General features: G+C 44.3%; 1 protein-coding gene across 1 annotated transcript in view; it reads left to right on the top strand.

The window, feature by feature from the left end:
• Positions 1-11,344, top strand: part of trpm7 (transient receptor potential cation channel, subfamily M, member 7) — a 59,129-nt gene that overhangs the window by 24,500 nt on the left and 23,285 nt on the right. Inside the window, exons 20-26 of the mRNA XM_058386995.1 lie at positions 399-527; positions 5,980-6,231; positions 6,364-6,538; positions 6,669-6,807; positions 7,254-7,438; positions 7,556-7,688; positions 8,478-9,088. Coding sequence (XP_058242978.1) covers positions 399-527; positions 5,980-6,231; positions 6,364-6,538; positions 6,669-6,807; positions 7,254-7,438; positions 7,556-7,688; positions 8,478-9,088 — 1,624 coding nt within the window. The remainder of the gene's footprint in view (positions 1-398; positions 528-5,979; positions 6,232-6,363; positions 6,539-6,668; positions 6,808-7,253; positions 7,439-7,555; positions 7,689-8,477; positions 9,089-11,344) is intronic.

The raw sequence follows: 11,344 nt of genomic DNA on the forward strand, positions 1-11,344 counted from the left end.
ATGAACAGCACGTCCCACTGATGCTATCATCTTCTGTAACAAAGATAAAGGTGTTGGAAAAACGCCTTGAGCTGCTCAAACACACACACACACACACACATATATATATATATATATATATATATATATATATATACAGGTACATGTCTTAAGCTCTTTCCCACCATTTGTTTGGCAGTAAAATGTGTGCGCGTGTTCGCTTATTCATGCATCCTGAGTGTTATTTTAAGGCTCTGTTCTAAATGCTAGCCTTCCTTAGATAGTGTGCTTACCAGAATTTTGTCATGATGCTGTGTTTATGTGACGAGGATGTGTGTGTTTCATTAGGGGTCTGTGTGTGTGTGTGTGTGTGTGTGTGTGTGTGTGTAAAACTCACTGTTTTATTCACCTTTGTGTAGCTCTTCTATCTGGGCTTCCTGATGCTCTACTCATATGTGGTGTTGGTGAAATTGCCAACCTTTCCATCGATACAGGAGTGGATCGTCATCCTGTACATTTTCACTTCAGCTATAGAGAAAATACGTGAGGTACTCACACATACACACACATGCTTATACAAATATACATATATATTAGGGATGCCACAATACTCAATATAATATTGAAGCGTTCGACCGTTCGGTACGGCCTCCACGGTTCAATACGCATATGTGAACCGCAGTTTTTTATTATTTATTTATAACCATGTGTTTATTACTCTTTGCACCACCTGTTGGTGTTTGCCTGTACTGTATGTCTACACACTGAGACAGACACACCTCCCCGTGAGTAAATATCCAATCAGTGAGCGCTAAAGTTAGGGGCGGTAACCATGCTTGCGATGCTGGTGTCAGATTTCACTCTAACCTTGGAGAGCGGTGAAGTGAGACAGAAACACGAGGAAGCTCCGCCTCTCAGATCTGTGGTGTGGGGACATTTGGGATTTGTTGGACCATGATGGTGATGAAACAAAAACGCTAAACAAAAAATAATGACTGTGTTTAAGCACTGTTCCACACGAGTTACCTACTGACATGGAAATACTTCAACATGACCACACATCTGCAGCTCCATCACCTAGAGATATCACTGTGTGGAAGCAGGAGGGCAGAGCAGGTAACACAGGAACCCAAAAAACAACAGTCCCCTATCTGATTCCTTCCAGCATTCAGACACAACTGGTTCAGAGAGACACAAAAAATAATTATAATATAATAATTGCTAAAGGTTTGCAGCCGTTTTTGTGTGATCGGTGATGTGGGCTTTCAGCAACTTATAAAAGTGAACCGCGTTGCACACTACTGACACAGACTTTTTTCCCGATCTCTATGAAAAAACACGCGAAAAAATCTAAACCCAATCGGCTAAAGCACAAAGCCCTGCTCTAAAAACAGATAGTTGGACCTCGGGGGTAACAGAGAGTTATCTCACCCTGACTGGTCATTACAGAGAGTTATATCTCACCCTGACTGGTCATTACAGAGAGTTATATCTCACCCTGACTGGTCATTACAGAGAGTTATATCTCACCCTGACTGGTCATTACAGAGAGTTATATCTCACCCTGACCGGTCATTACAGAGAGTTATATCTCACCCTGACTGGTCATTACAGAGAGTTATATCTCACCCTGACTGGTCATTACAGAGAGTTATATCTCACCCTGACCGGTCATTACAGAGAGTTATATCTCACCCTGACTGGTCATTACAGAGAGTTATATCTCACCCTGACTGGTCATTACAGAGAGTTATATCTCACCCTGACCGGTCATTACAGAGAGTTATATCTCACCCTGACTGGTCATTACAGAGAGTTATATCTCACCCTGACTGGTCATTACAGAGAGTTATATCTCACCCTGACCGGTCATTACAGAGAGTTATATCTCACCCTGACCGGTCATTACAGAGAGTTATATCTCACCCTGACCGGTCATTACAGAGAGTTATATCTCACCCTGACCGGTCATTACAGAGAGTTATATCTCACCCTGACTGGTCATTACAGAGAGTTATATCTCACCCTGACTGGTCATTACAGAGAGTTATATCTCACCCTGACTGGTCATTACAGAGAGTTATATCTCACCCTGACTGGTCATTACAGAGAGTTATATCTCACCCTGACTGGTCATTACAGAGAGTTATATCTCACCCTGACTGGTCATTACAGAGAGTTGTATCTCACCCTGACTGGTCATTACAGAGAGTTATATCTCACCCTGACCGGTCATTACAGAGAGTTGTATCTCACCCTGACTGGTCATTACAGAGAGTTATATCTCACCCTGACTGGTCATTACAGAGAGTTATATCTCACCCTGACCGGTCATTACAGAGAGTTATATCTCACCCTGACCGGTCATTACAGAGAGTTGTATCTCACCCTGACCGGTCATTACAGAGAGTTATATCTCACCCTGACCGGTCATTACAGAGAGTTATATCTCACCCTGACCGGTCATTACAGAGAGTTATATCTCACCCTGACCGGTCATTACAGAGAGTTGTATCTCACCCTGACTGGTCATTACAGAGAGTTATATCTCACCCTGACCGGTCATTACAGAGAGTTGTATCTCACCCTGACTGGTCATTACAGAGAGTTATATCTCACCCTGACCGGTCATTACAGAGAGTTGTATCTCACCCTGACCGGTCATTACAGAGAGTTGTATCTCACCCTGACTGGTCATTACAGAGAGTTGTATCTCACCCTGACTGGTCATTACAGAGAGTTATATCTCACCCTGACTGGTCATTACAGAGAGTTGTATCTCACCCTGACCGGTCATTACAGAGAGTTGTATCTCACCCTGACCGGTCATTACAGAGCGGATTGGGAAATAAAGAGCGCCGTCCAAACCCGTCTCCTGTAATAGTCATACAAGCGCTAATTTTTATATCTCACTATTTTCAGTACACTATGAATGTGTACAAGTTGATTTTTGCATTTAAGTAAAATAAAGAGAATTAAACTAAAACCAGTTTTTTTCTTCTTAACATCTTACTGTTCCTGTCACCTAAACAAAGAATAATGGAAAAAAACTTTAATTTGCCAAGCCATCAGAACCAAACCGAAAACCGTGGGTAAAAACCGCGGTACGTATTGAACAGTGGGTTAACTATTGTTGCATCCCTTATATATATATATATATATATATATATATATATATATATATATATATATATATATATATATATACACACTATATTGCCAAAAGTATTCACTCACCCATCCAAATAATCAGAATCAGGTGTTCCAATCACTTCCATGGCCACAGGTGTATAAAATCAAGCACCTAGGCATGCAGACTGTTTTTACAAACATTTGTGAAAGAATGGGTCGCTCTCAGGAGCTCAGTGAATTCCAGCGTGGAACTGTGATAGGATGCCACCTGTGCAACAAATCCAGTCGTGAAATTTCCTCGCTCCTAAATATTCCACAGTCAACTGTCAGCTGTATTATAAGAACGTGGAAGTGTTTGGGAACGACAGCAACTCAGCCACGAAGTGGTAGGCCACGTAAACTGACGGAGCGGGGTCAGCGGATGCTGAGGCGCATAGTGCGAAGAGGTCGCCAACTTTCTGCAGAGTCCATCGCTACAGACCTCCAAACTTCATGTGGCCTTCAGATGAGCTCAAGAACAGTGCGCAGAGAGCTTCATGGAATGGGTTTCCATGGCCGAGCAGCTGCATCCAAGCCATACATCACCAAGTGCAATGCAAAGCGTCGGATGCAGTGGTGTAAAGCACGCCGCCACTGGACTCTAGAGCAGTGGAGACGCGTTCTCTGGAGGGACGAATCGCGCTTCTCCATCTGGCAATCTGATGGACGAGTCTGGGTTTGGCGGTTGCCAGGAGAACGGTACTTGTCTGACTGCATTGTGCCAAGTGTAAAGTTTGGTGGAGGGGGGATTATGGTGTGGGGTTGTTTTTCAGGAGCTGGGCTTGGCCCCTTAGTTCCAGTGAAAGGAACTCTGAATGCTTCAGCATACCAAGACATTTTGGACAATTCCATGCTCCCAACTTTGTGGGAACAGTTTGGAGCTGGCCCCTTCCTCTTCCAACATGACTGTGCACCAGTGACCAAAGCAAGGTCCATAAAGACATGGATGACAGAGTCTGGTGTGGATGAACTTGACTGGCCTGCACAGAGTCCTGACCTCAACCTGATAGAACACCTTTGGGATGAATTAGAGTGGAGACTGAGAGCCAGACCTTCTCGTCCAACATCAGTGTGTGACCTCACAAATGTGCTTCTGGAAGAATGGTCAAAAATTCCCATAAACACACTCCTAAACCTTGTGGACAGCCTTCCCAGAAGAGTTGAAGCTGTTATAGCTGCAAAGGGTGGACCGACGTCATATTGAACCCTATGGATTAGGAATGGGATGTCACTTAAGTTCATATGCGAGTCAAGGCAGGTGAGCGAATACTTTTGGCAATATAGTGTGTGTGTGTATATATATATATATATATATATACAGTATCTCACAAAAGTGAGTACACCCCTGACATTTTTGTAAATATTTTATTATATCTTTTCATGTGACAACACTGAAGAAATGCCCCTCTGCTCCAATGTACAGTAGTGAGTGTCCAGCCTGTATAACAGTGTAAATTTACTGTCCCCTCAAAATAACTCAACACACAGCCATTAATGTCTAAACCAATGGCAACAAAAGTGACTACACCCCTAAGTGGAAATGTCCAAATTGGGCCCAATTAGCCATTTCCCCTCCCCGGTGTCATGTGACTCGTTAGTGTTACAAGGTCTCAGGTGTGAATGGGGAGCAGGTGTGTTAAATTTGGTGTTATCGCTCTCACACTCTCTCATACTGGTCACTGGAAGTTCAACATGGCACCTCATGGCAAAGAACTCTCTGAGGATCTGAAAAAAAGAATTGTTGCTCTACATAAAGATGGCCTGGGCTATAAGAAGATTGCTGAGACCCTGAAACTGAGCTGCAGCACGGTGGGAAAGACCATACAGCAGTTTTACAGGACAGGTTCTACTCAGAACAGGCCTCGCCATGGTCCACCAAAGAAGTTGAGTGCACATGCTCAGTGTCATATCCGGAGGTCGTCTTTGGGAAATAGACGTATGAGTGCTGCCAGCATTGCTGCAGAGGTTGAAGGGGTGGGGGGTCAGCCGGTCAGTGCTCAGACCATACGCCACACACTGCATCAAATTGGTCTGCATGGCTGTCGTCCCAGAAGGAAGCCTCTACTGAAGATGATGCACAAGAAAGACCGCATACAGTTTGCTGAAGACAAGCAGACTAAGGACATGGATTACTGGAACCATGTCCTGTGGTCCGATGAGACCAAGATAAACTTATTTGGTTCAGATGGGGTCAAGTGTGTGTGGTGGCAACCAGGTGAGGAGTACAAAGACAAGTCAAGCATGGTGGTGGGAGTGTCATGGTCTGGGCCTGCATGAGTGCTGCCGGCACTGGGGAGCTACAGTTCATTGAGGGAACCATGAATGCCAACATGTACTGTGACATACTGAAGCAGAGCATGATCCCCTCCCTTCAGAGACTGGGCCGCAGGGCAGTATTCCAACATGATAACGACCCCAAACACACCTCCAAGACGGCCACTGCCTTGGTGATGGACTGGCCAAGCATGTCTCCAGACCTAAACCCTAAGGTGGGGGAGCGCAAGGTCTCTAACATCCACCAGCTCTGTGATGTCATCATGGAGGAGTGGAAGAGGACTCCAGTGGAAACCTGTGAAGCTCTGGTGAACTCCATGCCCAAGAGGGTTAAGGCGGTGCTGGAAAATAATGGTGGCCACACAAAATATTGACACTTTGGGCCCAATTTGGACATTTCCACTTAGGGGTGGAGTCACTTTTGTGAGATACTGTATATACACACACACAAGCAGTGTAGATTTTAAGGTCAGTCAGTAAACTATTAAGGGTTAATAAATGAATAGTTGACCTGATGTATAGATGTATCTCTGGTGTGTGTGTGTGTGTGTGTAGATGTTCATGTCTGAGGGAGGAAAGATCACTCAGAAGATCAAAGTGTGGTTCAGTGATTACTTTAACACCTCTGACTTCATCGCCATTGTGATGTTTGTGGTGGGCTTCGGCCTGCGCTTCGGCTCTGGAAACGTGGCTGTGGTCGGGAGGACCGTTTACTGCCTTAACATCATCTTCTGGTATGTCCGGCTCCTGGACATCCTCGCGGTCAACCAACAGGCTGGACCTTACGTCATGATGATCGGCAAGATGGTGAGATATTCATTCTTTCATTTATAGGAGTGTTGGAACATAATACTGCTCTGGGAGTGTGCTGATATGACATTTATAAGAATATTGTGTATGTCTGTGTGTGTGTGTGTGTGTGTGTGTGTGTGTGGTCAGGTGGCAAACATGTTCTACATCGTGGTGATCATGCTGGTGGTGTTGGTGACCTATGGTGTTCCCCGTAAAGCCATCCTCTACCCCAACTCTACACCTCAGTGGTCTCTCATCGTCGATGTGGTCTTCCAGCCCTACTGGATGATGTATGGGGAGGTGTATGCCTATGAGATTGATGGTACACACACACACCCACACACACACACACTATTCATTGATAATTGGAACATGTATACAATGTGGTGATGGTCAGATACTCAGTCATGCTGAATACAGGATTATTATTGTGTGTGTGTGTGATCAAACAGTGTGTGCTAACAACAGCAACACCGAGCCCTACATCGGGGATCTGTGTGGACCAGGGGTGTGGCTAACTCCAGCACTACAGGCCGTTTATCTGTTCATACAGTACATCCTGATGGTCAACCTGCTCATTGCCTTCTTCAAGTGAGAACACGCACACGCGCACACACACACAGCTCTCCAGGTTTCTTCATCAGATCATCTCAGGGAGTTGTTCCTCACCACCGTCACCTCAGGCTTCTCATTAGGGATAAAATATTAACTTTAAACTTTATCATTTTTTCCCAGTGTTTCTGTTCTTCAGTACAGCTGCAGAACCTCTCTACACCAGGAGTTCCCAAATAAACTGAACCCTTGTCAGTACTTTAATAAATCCTGATTAATGTGAACAATCCTGTTCTAGTTTACACCCATAACCTCCATCCTCCTCTCAGTTTAATCCTCTCTCACTACTTTACACTTCTACACTATTACTTATGGAATTAAATTCAGTAACCTAAAGATCTATCATCATGGTCATGTTAGCAATACCAACATCTACCTGCATTAACCTGTCTGTCTGTCTGTTTGTGCCCCCCTCCCCCCATCAGTAACGTGTACCTACAGGTGATGTCCATGTCTAACCTGGTGTGGAAGTATCAGCGTTACCACTTCATCATGGCCTATCACGATAAACCCGTTCTCCCTCCACCACTAATTATCTTCTGCCACATCGCCTCACTCATTCGCTTCCTCTGCAAAAGCAGGAAAAAGGACAGTGGCGCTTACGGACCAAGTACATCACTCACCTTACACATTCATCTACACAATTACACACACACATACACAAACACACACACACACTCACTCCCAGCTCGTACATGTACATACATCTTCTTCTTCTGACCTGCAGAGCTCTTCTTGACTAAAGAGGACCAGAAAAAGCTGCACGATTTCGAGGAGCAGTGTGTGGAGACGTATTTCCATGAGAAAGATGACAAGTTTCACTCTGGGAGTGAAGAGAGGATCAGATTAACCTCTGACCGGTCAGCATCAATCCCATGAAGCATCAGTCTAACAACACAAAACACAACATGTTTATAACACTGATTATACATTATACATTAATGTGACCGTTACTGAGTTAACACTACGTAAACACTACTGAGCGTCAATCTAACTCTTATAAATTAAAATTAAATCAACTCTACGTGACTAATCACTGATTCTCATTAACTTTATCGCACCATTAATATTACACTGTGAAAATACGCTCTATTGCCAAAAGTTTTGGGACGTCTGCCTTTACATGCACATGAATGTAATATGGAGTTGTCCTGCCCTTTACAGCTATAACAGCTTCAGCTCTTCTGGGAAGGCTTTCCACAAGGTTTAGGACTGTTTATGGGAATTTTTGACCATTCATCTTGTGAGGTCAGGCACTGATGTTGGACGAGAAATTCATCCCAAAGGTGTTCTATGGAGTTGAGGTCAGGACTCTTTGCAGGCCAGTCAAGTTCCTCCACACCAAACTCACTCATCCATGTCTTTATGGACCTTGCTTTGGTCACTGGTGTACAGTCATGTTGGAACAGGAAGGGGTCATCCCTAAACTGTTCCCACAAAGAGCATGAAATTGTCCAAAATGTCTTGGTATGAAGCTGAAGCATTAAGAGTTCCTTTCACTGGAACTAAGGGGCTGAGCCTGACCCCTGAATTGAGGTTTTGGAGGGGTGTCCCAAAACTTTTGCCATTGTGTTGTATGTCCAAGTTGTACATCATGCATCGATTTGGTGTTTATCTTTACAGAGGTCTCTTCACGCTTGTTTTTGCAGGGTGGAGACGATGAGTATCCAGCTGAGGGAGGTGGGAAACAGGGTGAATTTTATAAAGCGGTCTTTGCACTCTCTGGACTCTCAGATCGGTCACTTGCAGGACCTGTCTGCTCTGACCGTGGACACTCTGAAGGCTCTAACAGCACAGAGAGCTTCTGAAGCCAGCAAAGTACATAATGAAATAACACGAGAACTTAGTCTGTCTAAGAATGTGGTGCCCGGTGCGGTCGACACCGTCCCACCTTCAAAAGCTTCCATTTTGGTTCAGAGAAGCGTTTATCCGCCCCCGGCCAACATGGCTGACTCTCTGTTCGGGCGAGGAGTCTCGGAAGGGGTGCGTCTGAGAGCTGAGCTGGCCATGACTCCAGAAAGGAGGCCGGTGTTTTCTCCGGAAGCCGGATCCTTTGGTGTCGCCGCTCACACACATGCACCATTCACTCATCCTGATGATCCCTGCGACAGCAGCCTGCCAGACGCTCCTGGTGCCGCAGCGACCTTCTTCGTCAGCACCCCGACGCAGCCAAGCAGCACTCACACACACACACACAGCACACACACGGGCCAGGCTCACTCTCCTGTCGAGGCTGCGGTGGAGTTTGGGGCCTTTGTGGGTGAGTATAAAAAAATGGAACATGATGATGATGATGATGGAAAGAAAGGAGCTTCCTGTTTGTACCCAAACGTTGTGGTTATGAGTGAGTTGGAGAGTGAGTGTTATGTGAATCCCGCCTTTACTGACGACGAGGGCTACGTACGCAGCCAAGAGACCTCTAATTCCCTCCCAGGCTCTGCCCCCAGGTCTGTCTCTGCCCCCAGGAGGCAGCGTCTTCGCCGCCGTCAGCTTTGTAAAGGAGATCTCCAGCGACTCCGTGGCAGAGTCAGAGTGAGAGGTTTGGCCTTGCTGCCTCACCCTACACAATCTCAGGAGCGGTTTTCAAACCCATGTCCAGTTTTAGCATTTTTAAAGTCCAGAATAAATTGAAGGATGACTGAAACTGAAGGCTGCAGCTGATCCACTGAAACACTCCGCAGTCGGATCAGCTGGAAGAATAGACGAGATTTCATTCTAACACACAGTCAGTATGTAAACAGATCATGTGACCTGTTTGTTTATTTACTTGTTTTTACATAACATGAGCAACACCTGATATACTTACAGTTGGGTCCGGACGTCTGCTCTGAGCTGTTCTTATTCCATCAGTTCATCAAACACGCATCTTCTCCAGCATCAATACCGAGACACAGCTATCTTAGGGAACAAGGAACCTGAGAGAACAAAGGAACATGAGAGAAATAGAAGCTGGTGTGTGTCAGTAGGAAACTCTGAAAAAGACTGAAAAGTAGGAAAGGAGGGAACAAGGTGCCTGGAAACCATGAACGAAAGGAAAAAATTTCTTCAGATTTAGAGGTGTAACTGAATAAAGGAAAAGAAAAATGAGGAAGCTTTAAAAATAGAAGCTTTAGCAGGGTGAATTTGGGAAACATGGCAACACAAGAATTGTCAGAAATAAGGAGAAGAAGGAAGCCAGGAAGATGATGTTCTGAAAGCAAAATATGGATGTCGAAAAGGGTCAAATCCTCCTTGGAAACATTAGAAAGTAGAAAATAAGATGTTTTTCTGACTCCAAAATATGGATGCCAAAAAGGGTCAAAATAACCATAGAAACATTAGATAATAGAAAATAAACAAAGGAAACTATGAATAAAAAGGATAGTTAAAGTTATACTCTGGACATTTATTTATTTGCAGAAACGACAGTTTAAACATTTTAAGATAAAAACTAAATATGAAGGAGAACAGAGACGAGTGGAGCCCGAAAGCTCTGGGGTTCTGGAGATGAGGCAGGATGGTGACCAAGGAATGAGGGACACTGGAGACTGGAGCAAGAAAACAACATGAGCAGGGTGCAGTAGAAATGAGAGAGAAGGAGTGTAGTCTCATACACACAGCGAACTGGGAACACTGGGAATAAAGTGTTTGCTTTAGTGGAGTAGAGTGTATGTTATATATTAATTATAGATTATTTTTATATGAGGAAAGTGAAGGGTGTGAGCTTACAGCAGATTCACACTGAAATAGTGTAGTGTTAGTGTATGATGACTGATGGGATATATACAGCTCTGTGTGTGTGTGTGTGTGTGTGGACCCACCTGTGTGAATACGGTACCGCTCGACTAAATCTGGAGTTTGAAAACCTTAATCCCTTGTTCAGTTTGGGTTCGTTGGTGTGGGCAGGTGTGTGTCAAATACTGACACTGTGAAAAGGAAGGGATTGTTGTGTGCGTGTGTGTGTTGATGGTATAATGAGATCAGTAATGGTGGAAGTCCCTGATCAAACACCTTTGTGTGTGTAGTGGTAAGTGAAAGGTGTGTGTGTGTGTGTGGTGGCGGCAGTTAAATATAGAAGGTGAGGTGATGGTACTGTAAAATAGCAGATGATGTCACTGCTCTGGAAATCACACACTTGGGAAGATATTTTATATTTTGTTCATCATTAGAACCTGTTTGTCTTTTTTTTTTAACCAAAAAACAAACACTTTTTAGCCAAGATGCTTTTTAGTTAGTTAGTTAGTTAGTTGGTTGGTTGGTTATTTAGATAGTAAATTAATTTCCAGTGTACTACATTTTCCTGACTGTTTTATACAGTAGTAATGTCACATTGCCCTCTAGTGACAAAGTGTAGTATTGTAACTGGAGGGTTAGTGTTAGAGTCTAGGGGGTGGAGCCTGAGCTGATCTAGCTCCTCCCTCTCTTCCTCCTCCTCCTCCTCCTCTAGCTCTGTTACACTGAACAGAACCTCTCCAGAAGTCTAAAGGGGGCGGAGTATTTAAATTCAAATTGAAATTTTATTTTTCACATATGAAAT

This window comes from Hemibagrus wyckioides, linkage group LG04 (genome assembly GCF_019097595.1).
Source record: "Hemibagrus wyckioides isolate EC202008001 linkage group LG04, SWU_Hwy_1.0, whole genome shotgun sequence".
NCBI classification, from domain to species: domain Eukaryota; kingdom Metazoa; phylum Chordata; class Actinopteri; order Siluriformes; family Bagridae; genus Hemibagrus; species Hemibagrus wyckioides.